Genomic DNA, 27026 nt, shown 5'->3' with positions numbered 1-27026 from the left:
CTGTCCCCTCAGACTCCCAGCCTATTGGATGGCGCCACCCACTCAGAATGGTTTCTCCCCATTTGTGTTCCCGCATGTGCCTAGTGTCTGGAAATGCCCTCACAAATAAAAATGCCCCTTAACTACCCAGTGTAAGGGGTTTTTGTTTTGTTTTCCCTTTTAGCGCTGCTGGGGCTTGAACCAGGGCCTCATACATGCCAGGCAAGCACTCTACACCCGAGCTGCACCCCCGGCCCCGTGACGTATTATGTTGCAATGCCTGGAATGGACTAAGGCGGCCAGGGAGGAGGAACAGCAGCCCAGGATCAGGGGCACAGTAGAAGGTGGCACTGCCTGGCCGGCCTTAGGGAGTTAGTCTTCTCACTCCTTAGTTCCGATGTGCCAACGGTAGATGTTGGTGGCTCCCTGGCAAAGGAGTCAGGAACACGAGAAATAGTAAAAGGAAATGTGGCTCATTGTACTGGCGCATGGTGTTGATAAATACCAGCTTAAAAGTAAGGAAACGTGACGGGTTTTTTTTTAAGAGAAAGTGACTGACGCCACCTGAACCTGTAGAAGACTGGCAGGGATACAAGGAGGCAAGAGGGGTGTTGGCAGAGGTTTCTGCTGGGTAAAAAGGCCCACCGGAAGCACTGCAGGGGCCTGGTCTGCCCGTGTGTACTGCTGTGGATTTGAGAAATGAGAGCCCAGGGCAGAGTCCAAAATGATGCTGAGGGCTGAGACTGGGTGGCTCAAAGAAAGACGGTGCCGAAGACCAACGGAGACGTCGGGGGTGAGACTGGTTATGAGGAGCTGTTCAGGACTCTGCTAAAGCCTGTGGTAAACAGGCAGTCCCCACGAGGATGCCCTCTGGGTAGGTCTGCAGATCGATTGGGCAGGTGGGTAAGCGAACAGACTGCCAAGGAGCCCTGAGGAGCCCTTTGTGGCTAGAGAAACAGATTTTAGGGAGAGAAGACTTAAGTTCACTTTGAAAGGTAGTGTTTAAGGGAGCCAGCCAAGGGAGCTGGGCGGGTGTCCTTGGTTTCCTGTGTTTGTGCCATGCAAGGCCACCAGAGACACTGGGCTCACACTCCAGCCTCGCTGGCACCCTGTGGGAAGGGGAGAAGTGCCTTCTATGAGGGGTTCTTGCCCCCAGCTGCATCCTCTGCACCCTCTGGATCCTGGTCCAGCTCCCTCTGGGTCCTAGCTGCCTCCTCCACTGACCCCTGCAGGCTAGAGGTGCCGAGGCTAATAGCCCTGGGGTTCTGCAAACTCTGCCATGCCCTCATTCCTCATAGCTCAACTCAGTTTCCCAGCAGGCATTCCAAGCAGAGGTGGAGGCCTGCACCAGATGCCCCAAACCAGGACGGAACAAATATGACTCAGGACGCTTCAGCCTGAATAAGCATGAAAGCCTCCGGCTCCCTCTCTTCTTCTTCGCCTCGCTTTGTTCTTCCGCCGTGTGTTCTTTGAAACTGTTCCCAGAGAAAGGGCTCTTGAGGGATTTTCTTTCCTTCTCCTTTTCCTGCAGCTTTGTCCCACTCACTTCACGTCTCTGATGTGAAGCCACATGATAAGTAAGGAAATAACTGCCCATTAGTGGTCACCCCACTCTACAGGCTGCCAGCTTCTTGGCTTGGCTCTGGAGCCAGAAGGACACCCCAGACTAGTCGTTCTGAACACTCGATCTCAATATAGTCGCAGATTACGGCCTCCGCCACCTGTACTTCACAGTCCTGACTGCCCCCGCCTTGGTTTCTCATTCCAGGTTATAACCCTGTCTCTGTTGTTACTTTTGGTTCCCACCCTTGGCAGAGCGCCGTGACTTCTGAGTTCCTGACAGCATTAATTTTTTTGTTTGTGATATGCCAACGCTCCAGATGCTCCCCTGTAGCTTCTGTCTGCGGGTGGGGCCAGGGAGTCCTAGTTTTCAGCGTCTCTTCTGATGCTGTGTGGAAAGCTTTTCTTTTCCCTACTGACCGCGAAGGCATTTGAGGCCGTTGGGATGATTTCTTTCATCTCCAAGCTACAGGAAACAATCATTTTGGGAAGCATTTCCTGTGACCGCCACTGAAGTCCGAGGGCAGCTCACAGTTCTGTGTTTCATGGGAAGCTCAGCAGGTGCCTGCCCAAGACCCTGCGACCCCGACACTGCTTCCCCCCCACCCCCACCCCCCCGCATCACTGAACATTAGATGCTTCGTGGTCACGGGATTCCTTTGGTGGGGAGGAGGCCCAATGGCACCTCTAGCCTCTGTGCGGGGGCACCCCAAGGTGTGCCACTGTGGATGCCTTGTGTGCCCTGGGGGCAGAATTATCTCAGGCCTGGAACGGGCCCATCCAAGTGTCTGGAGCAAGTTTAATACTGTCCTAATAGTCTTTGGCTGGATATTTTCAGCGTGTTGATCCCCGGCGCTGCACTTCCTGCCAGGTCCCATGGTAATAGAGCTATGCGCACACTCCTATTTTCTTAGTTCTCCAGATTGAATGCTTTAACTTTCTGCTTCCTACAGCTTATTGTGCTTCCAGCTGAGACCCGAATGCCCTCCCACTCTTGGAGACTCGTTATTTTCTGTTCATCCAGAATGCTTTCCCAGTCGCCTTCCAGTTTTCTTGCCTTAAAAGGGAAATAGAGATAAGCCCCCCAGCTAACCCCAGCACACGTTGGGAAGATCGCAGTTCCTAATCCTTTGCAGTCCCCTGTTGCATACCCCCCCCCCCCCCCCCCCCCCGCGCCTCCCTTTCTCCTTCCTTCGCTGCTTTATGCTGTGCGGTTCATGGGAGATTGTTAAAACGGAAGTCATACACTGTTCTGAACAGGAATGAAGCTTGGCATCACAGTAAAATGCTTAACATTTTAAAAAGAAAACACTCCTGGGAAGACCCTCCCCCCACGCCCTCCTTCCGTCTCCCATCCCTTCTTTCGAATGAGTCCCTAAATTCAACAGCAATTCCTTAATTGATTTGGCCCTTTGTATTGTTTATGAGGACTTTAAGAAGTCAGAGAATTAAGGCTAGAAACTCTTTTTCCTTCTGGCTACTCTGTGGTTGGCCAGAGGCCACCTATTACTTTTTCTGTTACTAATTCACATTCAGGAGAGAGCCATTACTCAGCGACTGTGCCCACCTGTGTTTATCTTTCCCAGATTTTCTGAAACTGAAGCTAAGGCTGTAAGGCATCCGCCTCTGTGTTTATTTTCCTCTCTGCTTCTCCGGGTCCATTTTTCCAGATGAAAACAGGCTGTTCTGTATACAGGAAGAACATTTGCCTGGTATGCTGGCCGCCTACAGTCCTGAAGATTTAATTGATTTATGGCTGTGTATTGTTGAGCTAATAAGCAGTGGCCTGATTGACATAGTTGATAGAAGGCAGCTCGTATTTGTGAAGAGTCTTCTGTGTGCCTTGCATGTGATGCACATCTTCTCTTTAGTCCTTCACTGGTTTGTGAAGTCGCCACTTTGGAACGCCATCTGACTATGAGAGGCAATAGAGTTCAGCCATGCCCAGGCTCCCCATCATCGAGGAGCTAGACCTGCTGGGGGATTTGATCCACAGCCTTCTTGTTTCTCATGCGGGCAGAAGTTATCCAGATGGCCTGTCCACCCCTGGTTTCAATCTTGGCTGCAGATGAGTTCTGTGTTCTAGGCAAGTAGCTTGACCTCACTGAGTCAAAGGAAATTTCATCTTCTATAGTTTGTTAGAGCTAACGTGGGTACCTCATAAAGATCCAAAAGTTACTGCTCACAGTTGTGGAGGCAGGCAAGCCTGAGATCAGGGCCAGCAGATTCAATGTCTAATGAGAGTTCTCTCTCTGGTTCATGGTGCCACCTTCTCATGTGTCCCCACTTCATAGAAGGGCAAAAATGTTCCCTCAGCCATTTCTGTAAGGACAGCAATAGTCCCTTTTGAAAGACCTCTGTTCTTCTGACCCAGTTGTCTCCCAGATGTCCCACTTCCCGACAGTACCACACTTGGGCTTAGGTTTCACCATGTGAATTCGGGGGATACTCAATATTCCGACTATAGCACAAGACATCACCTCCCAGGGTTGAGGTAATTTAAGGAACCAACCACACGAGGCATTTGCCAGCACCTTCTACTCAAAGTGGAGTGGGATAGCTGCTACCAGTCACTGCAGCATTAATGGAGCTAGCCGGTTCTCTGTGTGTCGGAGATCCAGGGCTAGGGTGGGTGCTGGGGCGGGGGTGGGGGTGGCAATAGAAGCAGTGGGAGGCTGGCTGGGTGGAAGCCTGTGGACAGGATGGACCTGGAGTGCACCTGATCCCTGTCCAGCAGGAGGCCTTCCTTCCTGCAAGAGAAGAGAAGGCAAGGCCAATGTTAGCCTGAGCTATACAGACAGCTCAGGGGATACATCTCTCTCAAGTCCGTTTCAGAAGAGCCCCAGGCTAGGAGTGGCCAGGGACTGCCAGGATTCCAGGACACAGAGAGGACCTTCATTAGGGTTGGAGTGGAGGACAGGGTGAAATTAAATAAGTTCATAAGACACGGAGCCTGAGGGACAGATGCTACGGCGGCCTTTCCATCAGGCAGCACAGGGACCGATCCTCCTTCCTCACTTACTCCTTGCCGTGACTGTTTGGATCTCACAGAGCTGAGTTGTCAATTCTCTATGCTGATGGTGAGAGGTTACTCCTGGACATCCCTACTTGTAAAACACAAAGCAGCGAAGGTCCTTAAAAGTGATGGAGGATTTCCCACCTCACGTGTGCCTTGTTTGCAGAGCTAAGGTACCAGACAGACCAATGAACAGCAGAGCTATCCTTCACCAATGGCTTCCGGTTCCCTTTTCTCATGAACTCAAAGAATGAAATTCACAGATAATGGGAGGTTGAGTTTAGAAAGCAGTGTTAGCATAGGATTTTAGGTGGGACCTTAAGAGAAAAAAGGAAGGCAGAGCTCCTGTATAGCAGGAGAGAGTCCCAGAAAATGGGGGGGTACCATCAAGCTGCTAGGCTAAGGGGTTCTTGTAGAACTTAGAGCAGAAACTGCACTGGGAGGTGAGCTGGTCAGTCCAGTTGGCCTACCTATGAGGTGTCTATATGCTTCCTGGTTTCAATTATGTCTTCACGTATAGTTTCTAGGCAATAGGGCTCATTCCAGTTGTGTAAAAGGAGAAGAAAACTGATAGGAAACCAGACCAGGAAACAGAGCCTCCTTCTGGCATTTCTGGCCTCTAGCCAGGACAAGACCAAAGACATTGTTGGCTTGACGGCCAAGGACAAGAATGGTGGTTCCTATCGCTAAACTGCCAGTTTTGATATTCTGCTCCCATCATGGGAAATGACTCTTGGTTATGGCGGGTAGGACATGAATGATTCATTATTGAGAATTTTGACTTCTGAGAGATGGACTTGGAAGGAAAGAGGCTAGCAGGTGGGTAAGCACAGCAGGGAGAACCGAGTCCAGTGAAGACGATATAAGGGAACAGAATGACAGGCTTTCAGAGAAGGTAGTGTGGATGCCTTACCAGGGGACATTTATTTGTGAACAACTTTATCAAATTCAGAACATCTGAGGAGAGTACATAAAGTGATATGGCAAGAAGTGACCAGAGAATTTTAAAACACAGCAAGAAACCTACTGACTTAAAAAAAAAAAAGTTAAACTCCATCCAGCCCATCAGCTCTGTTCCAGAAATTAAGAGCGGAGCTTATATATTTGAATTTGGATCAATATTGATTAACTGATTGAGTCCTCCTAAAATGTCAAGAGAATGATTGACAGGGAAAATGTCCATCCTTTTCCTGCTGCTTCTCGCTTCATAGTTTTCTTTTCTGGGGAGTAGATTAAAGGTATTTTTATTTTAAGGGTAACCTTGGCAGGTTTTGGAAAGCATACACCTAGTGTTTTCAGACAGTAAGCCCTACAGTGCTCATTTCTAAGTAGTTCTAAGAGCATAAAAGGGGATGTTGGTCAAGTGGATATTTTATTAAAATGACCTGCATGAGTCAGTCTGACATGGTCCTGGGTATCTTGTGGTTGGGGGCAAAATTCACTGATTCTCTTGAATCGTTTGGACTGCGTTAGTTCACTCTATACTAAGGGAGAGAGCATCCCATTGAAATTAGTCACTGCACAGGTCTTAACCTAAGTTCTTTCACTGTTGCTGTGGAAACCAGAAAGAAAAAGCATGGGTCGAGAAAGAAAAATAATCAGTGCTAAACATCAGCAAAATACATTGGCAATAAGCTCCTTTTTTTTTTTAATACTGAATTTTTAAGAAACCACAAGACCTGGAACCATGCTGAGACTGAGAAGGTTCTGAGTGAATCATGTAATGAAATCATATACCATTCCTTAGGAAAAATTATGAAAAACAAATAGTAGCCCTCTTTTTTTCCTTTCTTTTACCAATAATGAACTCAGATGTGTGTGTGTTGTGTGCGTGTGTGTGTGCGTGTGCGTGTGCGTGTGCGTGTGTGTGTGTGTGTGTGTGTGTGTGTGTGTGTGTGTGTGTGTGTGTGTGTTCGTGTTCTAGGGATGGAACCTAGGGCCTGGTTCATGCTATGCATATGCACCTCCTCAAGCCGTACTGCTGAATCTCTAATCATTAGCCACATCCACATAGCTGCTGCTAGATAGGACACATGTCTCTATGTAATCATTTGGCTTAAACAGGAAGAGGAACCAGTGACTCGTGGAGAGACAGATACTGTCTGCTGAGATGGTTTCTTCCGGTCAGGGAAGGGACAGGAGCATGAGGTGGTGGCAGCCTGACCTGGGCTGCAGAGCGTCCTAGGATGTTATGAGGCAGAGGAGACCCTCCACTCTGGCACCAGCTAGAGTTAACTAGGTTAGCCAGAGCCTTTGTGCCCCATAAGAGAGTGGCTTCCGGAATTGCCTGTCATCTGTGGGTGTCCTTTGAGAGGATAGAACACTGGGGTTTGGTGTCTTGTCATACCAGAGTCCGCAGGGATAGACAGAGGCAGGGTGGCTGTACAAAGATACTGGAACTTTTGATCCAGCTTTGAGACGTTGTTGACAGCGAGGCTGAGGGTTGGAGGATTCAAGGGGTCATGAATGACAGCTGATGACTGGACTTGGGCTGCTGGCTCTTCTGTCCCTAGAGTCAAGCTTTCTCCTAGGTCTTTAGCTCCAGTCTGCTACTCCCTCTCCCGTGCCCCCCCCCCCCCCGCCCCCCGCCTTGAAACAGGATTTCTCTACATAGCCCTAGCTGTCCTAGAACTTGTCATGTAGACCAGACAGGTCTTGAACTCACAGAGACGCATCTGCCTTGGTCTCCAGAGTACTGGGATTAAAGATGTGCATAACTTAGCCTTGCAGTCTGATACTTTGAATGATTTTTTTTTCTTTCATAAATTATTTAACTAAGGAAATAACCCTGCGTGTCAGGTCTGACCAATTAAAATGCACTTCATTAATTTTTAAATGGTATCCATTTTTATCAAAAAGAAGTCATTTGTATTTCTGTGAAATTTAACTCTCCATAATTCATTTATATGTGTTTAAAAATTAAGGAGATTGTTTTGATAGCTCTAAAGCTGCAAAGCTCGGGGGCATTTATATCTTGATGCAAGCTGCTAGATTGTGTGTGTGCGCACGCGCGTGCGTGCATGTGTGTGTTTACAGATATGTCTGTAACAAGAATAAGGTATCATTTACTGAAAAGCAATATCAGAATATCAATCATATTGCATATACATTATAATAAATTGGTAAACACCTGTTCAGAGGTATAAAAATGAGCAGCATGCAAAAGTAGCATCTTAGGTTGAACAGAGTGTTCTATACCTGGCTAAATCCTAACACTCACTCTGTGGTAGCAACTGTAAGCTTGGTGAATGGAGTTTGCAAAGCTTTATCATGTCACTCACAAGTATTGTTTTGGAAACAAGTGTCTTCCTTTTTACCCTTCTACAGAGAGAAGGTCTCCCCAGGACATCATGCGGAGTGCCACCAAGCCCTGGAGTCCAGTTGCCAAAGCAGGCAGCCATGGCCCTGATCGCACTCGGCCCCTCCCTGGGACCCCTTCCGGCATGAAGAGTTCCAAGTCTTCAACCTCGCTGGCCTTTGAGTCTCGACTTAGTAAGGTACAGAATATTTGGAGCTAGGAACTTTAGCTCTGTTTGTCTTTCTGTGTCTGGATTATGTCACTCAAGATTTTTGTTTGATATTTTGATTTTTTGTTTAATAATTTCCTTTTTGTTTGTTTGTTTGTTTGTTTTTGTTGTTGTTTGAGACAGGATTCCTCTGTGTAGTCTTGGCTATCCTGGAACTCACTTTGTAGACCAGGCTGGCCTCAAACTCACAGAGATCCACCTGCCTCTGCATTCTGAGTGCTGGCTGGGATTAAAGGCGTGCACCACCACCACCTGGCCGAGATAATATTTTCTAGTTCCACGCATTTACCTGGCTGGGCCCAGGTGTGAGATCTACTATACCAAGACAGACAGAGTGGCTGGGTGTCAGGACGATATTTAAGGAAGGTACAAGAGTGTTTCTGGGAACAGTGTGATGCTGGCCATTCCAACAGCAAAGGTCATTGCTTCAGAAGCTTCTGCCATAGGAAAGTGTTAAGGAAAAGCCCGGACTCATGTGGTAGCTCCCTGTTCTCCATTCTGAGCCATGAGCTTTCTTGGTCTGATATTATGACAAGGATACTAGAGGCTGGGAAAGGGGGTAGGAGGACTTGAACTATGCCTGCATCTTACTAGCCCTGTCCTTTCCAGCGGAGGGTGGGCAGTGGATCACTGAAACTCCAGAGAGCAGAAGAGAAGAGGAGGAAATGGTGATGGTCAGGAAAGCAAGTAGATTTCCTTCCCCAGTGAAAACTTTGAAGCCGATAGGGAAGTTGGAACCTATAGCAAATATCCCTATAGCCCTGACTGGACTAGTCAACACGGTAATGTTTGAGAGTAAATGGATGTGGATGTCTTAACTGTTCACAAATAGAAAACGGAATCAAATCCACCCAAAATCGAGCTGAATCCCTAATTTCAGATACTGCCTGAGCTGCAGGAGCTGCAGGAAGAACAGGCAGGGATGCTGCTGTAAACCTTCTTCTTGGTATTCAAGCAGCAGCATGCATGCTCTGGCCTCAACAGGCCACATCACTCCAGCCGCAACAAAGGACCCAAGGCTGTGAGTCAGAGCTCACTTGGTTACAGTCGACAAAACATTGGTTTGAGTTTGTATGAGCAGACAAGAAATCTGAGTTGTACCTCACTGTCCACAGGCATTTTCTTCCAGGATTCCTGTGGATGCCAAAACCTGTGGGTGCTCTAGGGCCTCATCTGAAACAGGGTAGTATTTTCATAGAACCTGTGGGTGTTCTAGGTCCTCATCTGAAACAGGGTAGTATTTTCATAGAACCTGCGAGCCCTGCGAGCGCTGGATGCCTCTAGCATCTCTGGATTACTTATAAAGTCTAATTGAACATAAATAGCTGTTACACTGTAATGTTTTAGGAATAAGGATGAGGAAAATAATCTACATTTTCTGAACAGATGCTGTTTTTTCCTACTATTTTTGAGTATAGTTTGGATAAGTCCAAGGATGATGGTAAAATGAATATATCCTAAGGTTCCCACATCTCCATGGGACAAGGGTTCAAGACTGCATCTCAGAGAGGCTGGTCCGAGGACTGGACTCTCTAGCTGGTCTCTCACCACCCTGCCCACTGCTTCTGTGTCATCTCCTGATGCCCAGCCTGGTCCAGAATATGTATGAAGGATATGGCCAGTCTGCTGGCCTCCTGCATCTCTTAGAAGGCCAAGTTGCCTTTTTCTTCATTTCCTATTGGTTTTTTTTTTTTTATTTTTGTTTTGTTTTGTTTTTTGAGACAGGGTTTCTCTGTGTGGTGCCTGTTTTAGATCTTATTCTGTAGACCAGGCTGGCCTTGAATTCACAGCGATCCACCTGCCTCTGCCTCCCGAGTGCTGGCATTAAAGACATGTGCCACCACCACCTGGCCATTTCCTATTTGTTAATAAAAGGAAAGGAGAACAACAAAGAAAAATAAGAAAGAAAAACCCATCACTGAGAGTAGTTAGATGCTGGTCCCATGCTGGCCCTGCACAGGCTGCTGGGCCTTGCAGCTAGGGACCTGTTTGGGGACATCGAATCTTCCCAGCATGTACTGTAACAGTACTACATGCTTGAAGGAGTGCAGTCTTCCAGCATGGGCTCATTGTCTGAGTCTTGAGTCCTAAGCAGTGTTCTGTGATAGTTCCTATAGAATGCTCTCAAAATGGTTGCACCTAGCCACCTGTGGCAATGGAGCCCTTAGAATATGGCCAAAGTGGAGCTATGCTCTTAAGCCAGGTTTAAAGAGTTAGTACCCAAAATGCAGGAGAGCCCACTAATAAACAGCCATGAGTCATAAGATGATGCTTCAGCCAGTGATGGACACATGTGCAATGGCTCTATAACATCATAGTGGGGTTGAGGACTTTCCATAGCCTAGTGGCATAGCCATTGTAAGGTCAGAGCACAGTGCATTGCTCATGTGTGTGTGGTAACATGTTTGTGTGACTGCTTTGCCTGTCATATGAGGGAAAGGCATACCCAGCTATCTAATCAGTATGATAAAGTTTGAAAAGCTGATAACCAGCTGTGTTCCTGGTTTATGTATTTGCCGTGCTTTTAATAACTATTCTGGAGCATGCCTACTTACAAAGACAGAAGTGTGCTGGGAAATGGCTGTGTGAGGCTGCAGGTGTTTCGTTCATAGGTGCTGTTGACCGCATCTGCTGAGTTTGTCCTTTCTCTTGTCTTGATTTAATCTTGTGCTGTTTATTTATCATGATCCCAGAAACAATATCGCTATATACATACATGCATATATGTATACTATCTCTATAATCTCTCTATATACTGTATAGCTTATTGTGCAGTGGTTTGTGGAAGTACATTCTGTGATGTTTACACCATGAAAGAATTGCCTAGCTATGCATTTCTCAGAATATCTCTTCATTAAATGACTATGAGCATTTTATATTGATCACATTGATACTATTTTTATATATTCATTTAAAAATAAATAAATTCCCTTGTTTGTATGAGTGTTTGTTTGGCTGCACATGTGGGTGTGCATGCATGTGTGTGTGGAGGCCAGAGGTCAACATCAGGGATCTCTTTAGATTGCTGTCTACCTTATATGTTAATACAGTCTTATTGAACCAGGAGCTCACTAGTTTGCTAGGCTGGCTGGCTAATGAGCTCCAGGCATCCACCTGTCTCTATTCTCCCAAGGATGTTGCTGCGTTTTTATGTGGATGCTGGGGTTCTGAGCTCAGGTCCTCAGGCCTGTGCAGCAGGGACTTTACTGACATAATCATCACCTATAACCATTGCCTATGAAGTCTGTCTATCTGTCTTTTTCTTTTCTAAGACAGGGTCTCTCTATGTAGCCATGGCTGTCCTAGAATTCACTGTTTAGACCAGGCTGGCCTCAGACGCACAGAAATCTGCCTGCCTCTGGCTCCCAAATACTGGGATTAAAGCTATGTGCCACCACACGCTGTATAAAGTTTAATTTAAAAAAAAATTATTGTTATTATATATTATTGTCATGGTGGTGGTGATGGTGATGCTGGTCCTGGGACAGGTGTGTGGAGTTTGGAGGGGAGTCTGTTCTCTCCTGCCACCATGGCTCTGGCAGGTGATTGTCAGGCTTGTGCAGCAAGCACTTTACCCAGCGAGCCATCTTCCAGGCTGCCATAAGGTCCTTTATTTGCTTTAGTTTACTTTTGAATGTAGCTACCAGATAATGTAAAATTACGAGGTGAGTCCTATTCGATTTCCACAAACAGGCTGCTTTAAACATTGTCACAGTCCCTAGAAATGTCTGCCTCAGACCTGGGGACTCAGCAACTTGGTGGTTGATGTTGAGTTCAAGAAGAGATGAAGTCAGGGGCTGGAGAGATGGCTCAGAGGTTAAGAGCACTGGCTGCTCTTCCAAAGGACCCAGGTTCAATTCCCAGCACCCATATGGCAGCTCACAACTGTCTATAACCCTGGTTCCAGGGGATCCAGCACCCTCACACAGACCTACATGTAGGCAAAACACCAATGCACATTAAATAAATAAATAGATAAATAAATAAATAAGAAAAAGAAGAGATCTAGTCAGGTGTATGCATTTAAACAAACTCTGGCCACAATTGATAGCAGTTTGTGTTTGAGGACCACAAACAGAAAGAGTTACCTATTACTAGAGACTGGATTTTGTTGCAGCTGATGATGGAGCTTTGAGGTTTTTCTCTCATCTTTGTGAAATGGAGAGGAGTTTCTTAGTTACTTAGATCAGTGAGGCATTTAAACCTGTTCCTTTGTGAGCTCGGGTGCTCAGCAGCTTAAAGAAGGCACCCTAAGTGAGAGCACCTACTACACACTCCGACCTGAGCACATACCTTCATGGGGATCTTCCGTAGCAAGCCAGAAACCTAGACAGGGCCAAGCTGCCTTTGGGTAACAGGAAACAAAGCCAAAAATGCAGAAAGAACATGAGGTAGAAACCAAATCGGATGCTCTCCCAGCTTATGCCTCCTACACTAGTAGCTCGCTGCTTCCTTTCCAAGGGATGGTGGGGTCATTTGTAAATCTTTATGCCCTACATCTTGGGCAAGTGTTACTGCAACCAAGCTTGTGTACCTGCACATGGAGGGGACAACTTCTAGTGCTTAGAGCACTCACGAGATTAACAAGACACACACCTTTGGGTATGTCTGTAAAGGCTTTTCTGGAAATGATTAACTGAGGAAGGAAGGCCCACTGGGTAAGAAAGGAGAGAGGCAGCTGAGCTCCACCTCTTCCCACCATGCTCCCCTCCCCACGCGGAGCTGCTGAGGAATAAGCAAGCAGCCTCTTGCCGCTGGTCCTTTCCAGCCATCATGGACTGTGTCCCCCAAGCGATGAGCCAAAATAAATCCCTTCTTAATTTCCCTCTAGCCAGTTATTTGGTCACAGCAATGAAAATGTAATTTGTTCGTAAAATTGGTACTGAGAAGTAGGGTTACAATGAGGAACCTGACCATGTGGCTCCTAGGCATTCTGAACTGCTTTGTAGGAGGAATGTGGAAGAGTTTGGAGATGTGAGCTGGAGAAGCCATCGAATGTTATAAGCAAGCTTAGTAAGCCAGTCTGGTGGGGAGTTCAGAGACCAGGAAACTGGCAGGCATGTAGACAGTAAGGACCCTGCTTATGAGGTTTCAAAGAGGAACAGGGACTCTATTAGGATTTGGGTTAGGGACCTTTATGTTATATTCTGGCAAGAAAATCTGGCTGCGTTTTGCCCACGTTCTGAAAACTTGAGCAAGGTTAAATTCAAACAAATGTGCTAACTGTTTGACAGAAGAGATTTTTAAGCCAGCACAACGTGCAAGCTGTGCCCTGTGTTAGAGTCTCTCAGAGGAAGAGTATCTTGGCAGACTTGGGACAAAGAATGCCACAAAGATCATACCACACAACAGATCTCAGGCAAGAGATTTATTGGGGGTGGGAGCGAAAGGCCACCTCTGAGCGGAGACAAGAGAGAGACAGAGAGAAAGGAGGCCACTGTGGTGGAGGCCTTAGAAGGGTATGCAACTCGTGGCAAGAGTGGAAATGTGTCACATTTGGTGGCAAGTAAGGACATGGCTGCTGGCACTGAGTTGCTAAAGGCAGGCTAGGGGAGTACCTGGCTCCTTACAGCCTGGTTATTGCCTTCTGCATCTACCCGGATGTGCAATGAGAGCAGAAAGATGTGAAGATGTGCATTTTGCAAGGGAAGTAGTTTGAACCTGCTTAGAGTTGAGGATGGATGGGTTCAGACAAGTTGGACAATAGGCAAGTGCCATGAAGGGAAGACCCCACTCATCTGAGAGCTCCAGGGCGTAGCAGTGTGAACTCATTTTAGAGTGCTGAAAAGGTAGAGCCTTCAGGGCGTTTTGTTGCTGCAGCTGTCCAAAAGGGCCAGGCTGCCTCTCAAGCTGGCCGCTGAACTTGTCATCCAGGTGGTGCTGGTTTTGTGGACACAGAAGATGCCAGAGTGAAGGGGTCCTGGAGACTAGTACCAAGGTTCTAGGAAGCCCACTGAGCCATGTGTAATAGGGTCAAAGTCGCTGCACAGAGCTCCTAAGTTGATTGTGGGGAGTTGTAAAGGTGAAACGTCTATGGTGCTAGAGACCTCGGGATAGGAGAGACTCTGCTGAGAAAAGATGCAGGGACCCGGTGAAGCAAGTTCAAGATAGAGGCACAGTTCCGTTCTCAAGTTGTCAGAACTGGAGAGCTTGGGCTGCCTGTGGGAGGCCAAGTGATGCCAGCAGAAGCCCAGATGACAGCCATGGCGCTGCACGGGTTTGTGTCTGCCTTGCTGGGTTTTGGTTTGCTTCGGTCTGGTCTTTAAACCTTTCTGTCCTCCCATCCCTTCCCTTTAGAGATGCTCGTGCTACTGTATAGTAGAGGTTTCTACTTGTGGATTTTGCAAAGGACCTGGAGAGATGGCTCAGAGGTTAGGAGCACTAGCTGCACTTCCAGAGGACCCGGTTCTATTCCCAGCCCCTACATGGTGACTTACAACTATCTATTACTTTAGTTCCGGGAGCTCCAATGCCTTCTTTTGATGTCTATGGGCACCAAGCACGCATGTGGTGCATGGACACACATTCAGGCAACTACTCCTACACAAGAAATAAAAAATTAAGTAACTGGAGCTGGAGAGATGGCTCAGAGGTTAAGAGCACTGACTGTTCCTCCAAAGGTCCTGAGTTCAATTCCCAGCAACCACATGGTGGCTCACAACTATCTGTAATGAGATCTGGTGGCCTCTTCTGGCCTGCAGACATACATGCAGGCAGAACACTGCATACATAATAAATAAATCTTTAAAAAAAATTAACTAATTAAAAATAAAAAGAGCTGGGTGGTGGCAGCAGCATGCACCTTTAATCCCAGCACTTGAGAGGCAGAGGCAGGTGGATCTCCGAGTTTGAGGAAGTTCTAGGATAGCCAGGGCTACACAGAGAAAGAAAGCTCTGTCTCAGAAAAACAGACAGCAGGGTGGGGTAGGAAGATGGCTGTCAGTAATGTGCTTGCTGTGCAGGAGGACCCAGCTGAGTTTGAGCTCCAGAATACGTGCAAACAAAACAAAACAAAACAAAGCACAAAACAATGAGGCAGGTGGTAGGGGTCCCCATGCTGGGGAGGCCAAGATAGGGAGACCGCGATGGCTTGCTGGACAGCCAGATGCCCTGGTTTGCTTCCTGTTGCTGTGATAGTAATAAGCAACCGTGATAGTAACCGTGACCAAAAGCAACTTGAAGAGGAAAGGGTTGATTTCATGTTACAGCTTGTAGTCCATCACCGAGGGAAGTCCTAAGCCGGAGCTCAACTAGAACAGGAACTCTTGCAGGCAGGACCCTCAAACGGAGACAGTAGAGGAATGCTGCTTGCTGGCTTGCTCCCTGGCCTTTGCTCTGTTAGATTCCTTATGAAGCCCAGGGCCATGTACAGAATAAAGACGACACTGCCCGTGGTGTGCTGGCTCCTCCTACATCAGCTAGCAATCAAGACAATGCCCCCAAAAACATGCCTGTGGACCATCTGATGCTCTACACGCATGCTGATGGGCCAGTCGAGGGCCCTGCTTCCTGAGGGTGTCAACTTGACAACCAAGATGAACCAGTCTAGTCGACTTGGCAAATCCTAGGCCAGTGAGAGACCCCTCAACAGAAACAAAGTGCACAGTGGTTGTCCTCTGACCTCCACATACATGTGCACTCTCGTGCACAAACATGAACATGTGCACAGAACAATAGCTAGAGAGAGTACCCTGGATCTCAGCAAAGACTTCAGACTTTTGGACTGTTAAGACTTTGGGACTGAATGCCATGAGCACATACATGAATGGTTACGTTGTGCTGAACCGGGTGACTGTTGAGCTCAAGCTACAGGGCCCTGGGCACGTTTTGGTAAAGGAGCTATTTCTATCTTGAATGCAGGAATTTGATGGAGTCATCTGAGGTTTTTCTTCCTCATGTGTTCTAGTCATTGTGTTAGGTTTTATAGGTTTAAACGTCAGTGTTAGTGTGTCAGAGCACACACAGCAGGCCATATTATAATGTCTTTAGCCCCCTGGCTTATTCACTGAGGGCTGAGTGTGACTTCCTGGTCCAGGATAAGCACTGTTCTTCGCCTCTGTCCGATTAACAGCTGTTCTGTGCTATAAGGGGTTGGGCTAAGAGCCTTTGCACCTCCATGCAGTTCCTGTGATTCTCTCTAAACTACTGGGCACTGGTGGGTACCCCGTTCCTGGCTGTGTCTTTGTCCTCTCAACATCCCTCCAACTTCTCTCTAGCTCAAGAGGGCCAGCAGTGAGGACATGCTCAACAAACCTGGAACCGCCTCGGCCGGGGCAGTGCGACTGAAGAAGACCTCCACCTCCGGCGCCATCTCCGAGCTCACTGAGAGCCGCATGAGAAGCACCGCAGGTAGGAAGGGCCTCTGTGGCATCCTGTCCTGTGGAAGCTCCTCTTGACTCATGATCCCTCCTCTGCTCACCCTGGCCTGGAGCTGCTCCGGGGGCATAGTCCTTACCTGTGGAATCTGTGCACTGGGGAGACAGTGTACAACCGGGGAGTGGAGAAGAGAAAGGCCACGGTTTGCCATGTCACCCCGGGAGTCCACTTGTCACTAGTGTGTGCAGAGTCCTTTCAGCAAGGTGGTGTAGCTCTGGAGTCATCCTGGGTGATGGCAATGGATGGCAGTGGGTCATGGAAAGGCCCAAGATGAGGAAAAGCTGAGGTCTTCCTTGAGCGTCATGGCTGTTGCTCTTACCACTTTTCAACCCTTTTCACAAAAACATCACATTCCAAAGATATATTTACATTTATTTGGCCTTCAAGAAGTCTAATGTGAGGACAGAATGTGGCTTTGGGTGTCAGGAGAGGGGCCTGTGTTTCTACGTGATGACTTAGCTGTTCTAAAGACTGAATTCATACTAAATACAACAGATGAAAGTAAAGTTTGTTTTCACCAAGCAAGCCTCTGCTGATTCCGAAGTTAACAGATGCCGCTAAAATTAATTATTAATTAAAAATTAATGCCAGCCTTATTCTCAATATTAATGTAAAAAATGAGATATTAAAATGTTAGCAGATGATGTCCAAGAAATTTTAAAAGGACAGTAGTGGACAGTACAACCAAGTGGAGTTGTGCCATCTAAAAATGAGTGAATGAGGGACTTGGGAGATGGTTGGGCGGTTAAGAGCACTTGCTCCTCTTCCAGAGGACCCAGGTTCGATTCCAGATAGCGGCTCACAACTGTCTGTAATTGCGTTTCCAGGGGATCCAGCTCTCTCTCCTGGCCTCCATGGGGATTGCACACACGTGATGCACAGACATACATGCAGGCAAAATACTTACACACATAAAATAAAATGAAATCTTTTTTTAAATGAGTAAATGAATGAATGTTATCATTATATGCCTGCCAGGCATATCATAGGCCAAAGAAAAACCACATAGCCATCTTGATAGATTTGGGCAATGGAACTGTCAGAATTAACCACCATGCTGATTCAGTAACAAACTCTTGATAGACAATGAGAGTGTGTGTGGTGGTGGGGGCGGTGGGGGGGCATCTCTAGCAAAGAAGTATGTTATCTTGCTGCACTTGGCAGCGTTTAACCGTGGTCCCAGATACTCAGACAGGAGTGTCACCTGAACCCACAAGTTCCAGGCTAGTTAAACAGGACAGAGACTTCATCTCAAAAAATAAGTAAAGGTGGAGGTGGAGGCAGGAGGATCGGCCAGCCTAGGTTCCATGGTACCTTGTCTGAAAGAAAAAGATTAAATAGTTCTCTGATTAGTGACTGGTTAGAAAATATAATATTGGAAGAAATGATCTCATGTAAGAAAGGATGTGGAGCCAGACCATGGTGGCGCACAGCACTTGTGAGGCAGAGGCAGGTGGATCTCTGTGAGTTTGAGGCCAGCCTGGTCTACAGAGCGAGTTCCAAGACAGCCAGGGCTACAAAGAGAAACCTTCCCTCAAAACAAACAGACAAACAAACAAAAAAGTAGGAAAGAAAGGAGAAACACTTAGCAATGAACTTAGTTAAGTAAGAGCCTGTATATTAAAAGAAATCTAACGTCCTTTTGGAGAACACTTCTATGTCCTTGTGAATAAATGGGAGGAAATGTGTGGGTTTGGGATAGGAAGATTAAATATAGTAGAGACTAAATTCAGTCATGTCATATATTAAATGTAATAAGGGTGTCTAAATTATTCCATCAATTCATTTTCATCCTAATTAACATATCAGTGTGGAACTGGAAACAGCCACTGAGTAAAATGATACTGAGGACTCAGTCACCAGCTAGCAAGCACTGGGCCCGGGGGAAGGTATTTTGGGTTGTCCTGACTGGGAGGTTATATTTCCACCTAGTGGATAGAGACAGAGATGTTGCTAGTCACAGCCTGCAGGAGAGCCGGAGTATCCTGCCTGACTGGGTAGACCTGCTGCTGGGAAGCCCTGATCTAGTCACATCCCAGGATAACCAGGGAAAGTCTGGAGAAGAGCAATCGAAGACAGCACAGTGGAGCCCTGGAGGAAGGCCAGGATCCACACACACATTTGGTATAGGGTAAAGGTGGTTTATGTCAAGTTGGAGCCTGTGGGCGTGGCTTAGGGTCAAGCTCGGATTTAGCAGGTGAGAGGTCCTGACTTCAATCCCTGAAAACAAAAGTTAAAGTAAGTTAAGTAAAAACTGGGTAACTCTGAAAAATAAAATTGGAGATTATCTCATTCTTCCTTACAGAAATAAGTCATGGGTGTGTCGGGGGGGAGGGTAAAATACTTGCTGTGCAAGGACAAAGGCCTGCGTTCCATCCCTAGTGCCCATGTGCAAAGTCAAATGAGGCAGGTGCTTACCTGTGACCTCAGCCCTGGGGCAGTGGCGGCAGCTGGATCTCCAGGGCCTACTGACTGGCCAGCCTGGCGAGTGCTGAGTCCTAGGTTCAGCGAGAGAGCCTGTCTCACAAAACAAGGTGGAAAGAGCACAGAAGACATTCAGTATTGACCTGTAGCCTCCACATTAACACCCCTCACCTGTACCCGTCTATACACATGCTTGCGTGCAGACACGCACTCACATGCACATGCACACAAACATATACAACACATACACACATAGATATAATGAAAGTCTTTTTAAAAAGACTTTTTTAAGAAAAAGTCTTTTTTTAAAAAAACATATACAACACATACACACATAGATATAATGAAAGTCTTTTTAAAAAAACTTTTTAAAAAAAAAAGTTTATTTTTATAAAGGAGACACCAGAGAGTTAACCTGTAGTAGGCATTAAGGAAATGGAGAGAGGTGTTCCATCGTTAACAAGCTCCTAAGGGCACTAGAGAGATGGCTCAGCAGTTAAGAACACTTACTCTCTCGGAGGACCTGGGCTCTGTTCCCAGCACCCATATGGCAGCTGTCAGCCACCTGTGACTCCAGTTCCAAGGGATTTGATACATTCTTTTGTCCTCCACCAGCACCAGGCACACATATATAGGAAGGCAAACACTCATACACATTATATATATATATATATGTATATATATGTATGTATATATACACATACATATATACACTTTTTAAAGAATGCTGAAGGGATTATTCAAAATATACCCGAGTTTACAAAGACTATTCAAACCCATAAGGAAAACTGTAGAACAATATGGAGCTCACATAAAAAGAAATAGATATCCCATAGAAAAACAGTAAGTTTCATCTGTAGCTGAGGAGCTCTTAATCAGAACAAAAATTCTACATATGATACCCCCAAATTAGAAAAAAACAAAACAGGTCATCATCAAACTATGGTTACTATGGGTAGAAGGAGAAGACACACTCCTTAGGAACAGTTTGGACAACCTGGTGACACTTGAAGCTTTTTGATTTGACTGGCTGGCCAGTGAGCACCAATGACTCTCCTATACCTATAGCCCCAGTGCTGGAATTAAACTCTGTGTGTGGGGGTGGGGTGGGGGGTGGGTGCGCGTGCATACATATTTATGGGATAGTGTAATGAACGTTTGTGGTCAAACCTGACTGGATTGGAATAATCTGGGAGACACCTAGATGGGGTGAGGCCTTCTGCCAAATACAGAGGGAGAGAGGAGAAAGTGGGGCCGAGTTCCAGCACCCATCCTGCTGCTTCCCAAGGGCACCGTGCCCACCTCGCACTCCGATTGCCGCACCTTCCTGCCCTGATGGACCGTCCGTGCAAACCCTGAGCCAAAGTCAACGTTTCTCCCTTGAGTGGTTTCTTGTCAGGCCTCTGGTCACAGGGACGAGGAAAGCCACCGATACAGATGCAGAGGCCGCTCACGTGTGCCACGTGATCCGATCTGCCAATCATTTCTTATTTAGGTTTGCCATGCGCTGTGATTCTAAACCTGCACTCAGCCAGCATCCATCTCAAGCCCCTGACACGCAGGTTCAACACCAGATCGACACCTGACACATGGCAGGCGGGATGGGAGCTGCTCAAACTGGGAAGCACGGACCCCCAGAAGCCTTCCTTCTCATTCTTTCAGAGACTGTCTAGTTTCCCTGTGCCCTGGTGCACGGCCAGAGTTTGCTTCAACAGGAACAAACAATGCAGCATCTACTAGGCCAAGCCGGCCACCTGCTGCCCTGCCCCCTGCTGCCCTGCCTGCCTCCCCTCGGTCCCTGGCCTCTCAAGCCTGTTGGCACTTCTTCTTCAGACAGACTTAGGGCTCTAACTGTTTCATTGGGTCTGAACCATCATATAGGTTGGGGTTCCAATCAGCCTCGCCCATGTCGTGTCCACCCTGGGTGCTCACTTTTGGACTTTCTGAGTAAGTCGTGTCTTCATCCTCCTCTTCTCCCTGGGGTGCCCTTTATATGTGCCTCTTCTTCCGCAGAGATGCAGATGGCAAAGCAAGGAGTTTTTAGAACACTTCTGGCAAGAGCTGGCTTCTCAAGTCAACAGGACGCAGGGAGGAGCCTGCTGTGGTGGAATATAACCACCAGGTGGCAGCCTTGTCCTAAATACTGAGGTGCTGGAGTCTTGGGTTTGATGAGGAACTGTTGACTTCAGAAATGATGTCAACAAATAATTTTGAACACTTACTCCGTGTGAATTCAAGCACTGTCCTGCGGAAAAGGTACCAGGACAAAGACCGTTGCCTGCATCGAGTCACCTGAGCAGATCATGACCAAGAAGGAAAGGAGGTCAGGTGGTGACTGGGCAAGGCCACTGTGGCAGGGTTGACTGCCTGTACCCACCAGTGTCCAGCACAGCCTGGGGGCAGAGAGACAGACTACAGGAGAGCCAAGAGCTGGGTAGGCAGGCGTGGGTGACTTCTGCAGGGTTCTCTGGAATAGGGACAGCTCCCGAGTTCATTCCCTATGGAACCCTTTGGCTGCTTGTTGAAAGTAGACAGGTAGGATGGAGGGATGATGGGTGGCCACTGTCATAAATGAGGAAATAAGTTGTATTGCCTAGGCTAGGCTGGGAGCTGGGGGCAGCAGGCAGGTTCTGGGTATATTTTGAAGGCTAACCAGCCTAATGCCCTGATCCTTTTCTTTACTGTAGTAAAATACACATAAAATCCACTCATTTAGACATTTTTAAAAAATCGCATCTTGTTCATTTATTTTGTGAACGTGTGCATGTGTTTGCCATAGTACGTGTATGGAAGATGGAGAACAAATAGTGAGAGCCAGTTCTCTCTTACATGGGGGTCCCGGGAACTGAACTCAGGTGATCAGGCTTAGTGGCCAGCCCTCTTTGAGGAGCTATCCGTGGCCTCACAGAACACACGCCCATCATTCTGTAGTGAACTGGCTCTGACCTGTGATGCCTGTCCTGGCTGACACGGGGAGAGGACTGGCCCATGCTCCTGGCAGTGCTGATCCCTTCCCCCGGGGCAGGTAGCTGTGCTCACCACCCCTGAGGAGGAAAGACCGAGGCTCAGGCAGGCTGGGTAGCACTCCCAGACTCAGAGCCAGAATCTGATAATCAGGTTCTTCCTGCTGCCGAGGTCACTGCAGGGCGGGACCCTGATTCTCTTCCCCTGTGGTAGACTCGCTCCTCCCATGCCGACACTGCTTACTGTGGGCTACTTACTGTGGGCTGCCTCTGTTTTCCATTCCATCCCTTGGACCAGAAGACAGATCAGAAAGAGACGACTGTCTTCACTCTCAGGAAGTGTGCTGGAACCAGGCCACAGACGCTGAGAGAAAACCCAGGCATGATAGCTTGCAGGAGCAGGTGTAGAAAAAATGATGGTGGAGGTCTTGGAGGTGACAGACCATAGGATGAGGTGGGGAGGCAGACCCTAGAACCCCCCCCCCACACACGGGAGGAGCGCCCGAGGCAGGGGTGTCGGCAGTAAAGAACTTTGCTGAGGCCAGCAGTGGACGACAGGGAGAAGAGGAACCAGGCTCTGCTCTAGGAATGTGAAAAATGGAAGGTATCCACTTAGCAGCCGGAAGAGATAGCGCGGCAGAGGAAGGTCACAGGCAGTGGCGGTGGTGATAGGGTCGCACAGGCACAGACCCGGGCTCAGAGCAGCTCTGAGCTCAGCTCGAGGACATGCCCTGCTGAGTTCATTCTGAGCTTCAAGGGGCCCTGGTGCAGGCTCGCGGGAGAGGGTGGGGCGGGGTCAAGGGTCATAGTCCATCTGGAGAGTCTGCACAATAGCAGTGTTAGGAATGAGTTTGTTGTTTTCATAACTTCAGAGAGACCACTTATTCATGACTATGTCTTATGGTAAAATAAAATAACAATTTCAAATTCAGTATTTTCATTTCTCTACAATTGATTCGTCCTCGAATTATGAGAAGAATACTTGGCAAGACCGGAATTCTTGTGACAGATCTGGAATCACCTAGAGACAAGCCTCCAGACACACCCTTGAGGGATTGTTAGGATCTCTTAGGCATTAGTGAGTATCTTGATCAGGCTAACCGAGGTGGGAAGACTCGCCCTAAAAGTGAGCAGTACTCTTCCCTGGGCTTGGGTTTTGGTCTGCATTAAAAAGGGGAAAGCCGCTGAACACAAGCATTGGTCATTCTCTGCTTCTTTTTATTGTTGTTTTCAAAGATGTATTTATCTAAACTGTCTGTGACTCTCTGGAGTGTCTGTGCCTGTATGTGTATGCACGAGCACACCGTGTGGGCAAGTAGCGATCAGAAGCAGGCATCAGGTGACCTCCTCTATCGCTCTCTGCCTATTCCTTTGAAGCAAAGGCTCTCCCTGAACCTGGGGCACGTGCTTTCTTAGGTGGCCTGGAACCCAACCAACCTTAGCAACCCTCCTGTCCCCACCCCACTTGGAGCTGGGGTACAGGCATATGTGGGATGCCTGGCTTGTTAATGGTGCTGGGATGCCAGCTCCAGTCCTCAGGACTGTGGGGCAAGCTCTCGGAACTGCTGTCTCTACAGCCCGGTACTCTGTGTCATGCCTGCAGATGCCGTGAGACCAGCTGCCTCCTCAGGCTCCTGCGGCCGTGGCTTCACTGACATTGACTTGCAGCTCCCTGTCTCCTCCTCACAACCCCTCACCCACTGGTCTATCTTCTGTCCCGGTGAGGATGCTCTTCTAGCTTTTCTGAGATCATGCTGTATGTCCTTCTGTGATTGACCTAAAGTTCTCAAGGTCCATCCAACTTATAACCTGTGTCAGGATATCCTCCCTCCTTAGTCTGGGGTGGCGGGTGAAGGGAGGGGTGCTACCTACCTATGGTGTTCACTGGCCCTAGCTTGTATTTTCCTTATTAGCCAGCTATGGCTATTTCCCATGCATGATCTTCCATGAAGTGTAGTCAAAAGCAAAGGAATCCTGGACCACACATTTTATTTTATTTATTAAAAAAAAACAACAACTTTGTTTTTAGACAGGGACTCACTGTGTAGCCTTGGCTAGCTGGAAATTTCTGTGTAGAATAGGCTGGCCTTGAACTCACGGAGATCCATCTGGAGGGTGTAATTTACGTACCAAATCTTTGCCTCTCAGCTTTCTCCTAGCGTTTTACTTTACTATTTGCTCATTTCTGTCACTTTGCAACTTGTGACCCTTTCCAGTTTGGAAAATGGTTTCCAAAATAAACATTTTTAAAATCAAAACGTAAAATCAATATGAATGTTGAAATATATTTCATGTTTTTAAATTTAAGAAAAATATAGTCTATGTGTTACCAAGTTAAATGTGCTTTGTGCTTTCTATTTTGCAATTATAGATCTGTACGCAGAAATAACGGGTAATATGTGTAGATCCCCATGGCTTTTACCAGCTTTTCCTGATGTTAACATTTTGCAAAATGATAGAACACATCATAACCAAGGCATTGACCCTGATGTCATGAGGTCATAGAACATTTCCACCAGCACAAGGATTCCTCACGTGACCCTTTTTCACAGCCACACCTTCTCCTCTGCATCTATCACCAGCTTGTTCTCTGTTCCTGTAATTATGTTGTTTCAAAGAGGTTTTGTGAATGGAGTCACACAGCATGTAAGGCCTTGGAATTGGCCTTTTCCACTTTGCATAATTCTCTGGACACGCATCCAGGCTGTTCAATGTGTTGAACATTGTTCATCTGTTACTTCACAGTTTTTTGCAGTGTGAATTGCACCAAGGTTTCTTTGATTGTCTGCTCCTTGAATCTGGGTTCTTCCTAGGCTTTTTCTGTGATGAATTGAGCTGTTACAAACATTTGTGTATAGGTTTTCGTGTGAGAATCTCATTCGTGCTGGGGATCTAATACAGAGCAGCGTGCATGCTCCGCAAATGTTAAGACACTGAGTTCCATTCCCAGCCATTTTTTGTGGGGAGTGGGGGATGAACATTTTGCAGGAGAATTTCTATGGAAAATGTCTAGGATTGTAATTTCTGGGTCCTGTTATATATAGTTTGTTAAGAAAGTGCCTTATGTGTTCCCCTAGTTGCTCTGCTCTTCTGCATCCCATCAGCAGTGTGTAGATGGCCCAGCCTTTGTACAAACTTGTCAGCAGTCAGTCCTCACTATACTGCTTAAAAAAAAAGAGATTTGTGGGGGGTGGGGGGTGTCGGGTTTCTCTATGTAGCCCTGGCTGTCCTGGAACTCACAGAGGTCTGCCTATCTCTGCCTCCCAAGTCATGAGTCACCACACCTGGCTCAAAGAAAAAAGAGATTTATTTAATATTTTTTAATTTGTGCAAATGTATGTGCACCTGAATATATGTATGTGCACCACATACCCACGGAGTTCTGAAAAAGATATTGGATTCCCTGGAACTGGAGTTATAAGTGGATGTGAGCCACCATGTGAGTACTGGAAACTGAACTCCAGTCCTCTGCAAAAGCAACAAGTGCTCTTAACCACTAAGCCATCTCTCCAGCCCTGATTCTCACTAGTTTTTATTTTAGCCCTTAGGATGGGCATCCCATTGATAACACTTTACAATCCCCTACTGGCTAGTGATGATCTTTTCATGTTCCTATCCTGTGTGTCTTCCTCAGTGAAGTGTTTGTTTACATCTTTTGCCCACTTTCTGGATGAATAATGTGATGTTTTCCCTGCAGGGTTCTGTGAGTTCTTTGGATATTCTAGGTACTCGTTCTTTGCTGAATGTGTGGTTTGCAAATGTGCTCACCCAGCCTGTGCTTTGTTTTCAAACAGTCTTTTCCTTTTTACAGTTCTGGAGACTTACTCCAGGGCTTGAGCATGCTGGTCAGACACTTCCTACCACTTAGTGATATTCCCCGCCCTCTTTCCACCTTTTACTTTTAAACAGGGTCTCTCTGAGTTACCCAGAGTGTTCTTGAACTCACTGTGTTGCACCATCAGATCTTGATCTTGTGATCCTGCCTTAGCTTCCCAAGTAACTGAGATCACAGGCATGGCATCCAGGGCAAAAGTTCATTTTTATGAACTCTGCTTATTAACTTTTTACTTTTATAAATTGTGCTTTTGATGTTAGTTTTTTTTTTTTTTTTTTTTTTTTTTTTTTTTTTTTTTTGGTTTTTCGAGACAGGGTTTCTCTGTGTAGCTTTGCGCCTTTTCCTGGAACTCACTTGGTAGCCCAGGCTGGCCTCGAACTCACAGAGATCCGCCTGGCTCTGCCTCCCGAGTGCTGGGATTAAAGGCGTGCGCCACCACCGCCCGGCTGATGTTAGATTTTTAAAACACTTTGCCTTCCCCTAGACCATTAAGATTATCTCCTGTGCCGGATGGTAGTGGTGCACGCCTTTAATCCCAACACTTGGGAGGTAGAGACAGGCAGATTTCTGTGAGTTTGAGGCCAGCCTGGTCTACAGAGTGAGTTCCAGGACAGCCAAGACTACACAGAGAAACTCTGTCTTGAAAAAAAAAAAAAAAAAAAAAATCTCCTGTATATTTTTCTAAACATGTCATGGTTATGTGTGTGATTTATTTTAAGTTAATTTTGTATAGGTTGTGAAATGTGGGTCAAGGGTCACTTTCTAACTCTGACTAGTCATTTGCTGAGGTGCCATTTGCTGAAAACATAGAGTTACTTTACATTTTCATCAGTAATCAGTCAGCTGAGAATATTGGTATAGTTTTATCTCAGTTTCCTATTTTGTACCCTTTTTTTTGTCTTCTACCATTACCTCTCATAGTGTCAATTATATTGTCTCTGTCATACCTCTGAAGATCAAGCAGACTTATTCTCCTCACTTTATTTTTCTTTTCCAGAGTTGTTTTAGAATAATTTTATTTGTGCCTAGAAAAAAAATAATCTGAGACTTGATAGGAATGGCCTTCAGTCTGTATGTCAGTTATGGAGACTTGACATGTTTTTACTCTGGTTGATTTCTTTCATTAACATTTTGTAACTTTCAGTGTACAAAACTTGTGCTTAGGCCGACACAATGGCTCAGTGAGTAAAGGTATTTACTGCCAGGCCTGATGACGTGAGCTCAGTACCTGGAAACCACATGAAGAAAGAAAGAACTGACTCCTCAGGTTGCCTTTGGTCTTCACAGGGATGCTATGGCACATGTACACACACACACACACACACACACACACACACACACACACA

General features: G+C 46.8%; 1 protein-coding gene across 7 annotated transcripts in view; it reads left to right on the top strand.

Moving 5' to 3' along the window:
• Window positions 1-27026, top strand: part of Specc1 (sperm antigen with calponin homology and coiled-coil domains 1) — a 281079-nt gene that overhangs the window by 66057 nt on the left and 187996 nt on the right. For all 7 annotated transcript variants that reach the window (XM_052757169.1, XM_052757163.1, XM_052757167.1 and 4 more), the window contains exons 2-3: window positions 7883-8052; window positions 16299-16431. In XM_052757169.1, coding sequence (XP_052613129.1) covers window positions 7906-8052; window positions 16299-16431 — 280 coding nt within the window. In that variant the 5' untranslated portion in view covers window positions 7883-7905. The remainder of the gene's footprint in view (window positions 1-7882; window positions 8053-16298; window positions 16432-27026) is intronic.

Source organism: Peromyscus californicus, unplaced genomic scaffold (genome assembly GCF_007827085.1).
Source record: "Peromyscus californicus insignis strain IS unplaced genomic scaffold, ASM782708v3 Scaffold_3__1_contigs__length_106647218, whole genome shotgun sequence".
In the NCBI taxonomy this organism is placed as follows: Eukaryota; Metazoa; Chordata; class Mammalia; order Rodentia; family Cricetidae; genus Peromyscus; species Peromyscus californicus.
The sequence above is the reverse complement of the archived record's forward strand: the minus strand, read 5'-3'. Positions and strand labels throughout refer to the sequence as shown.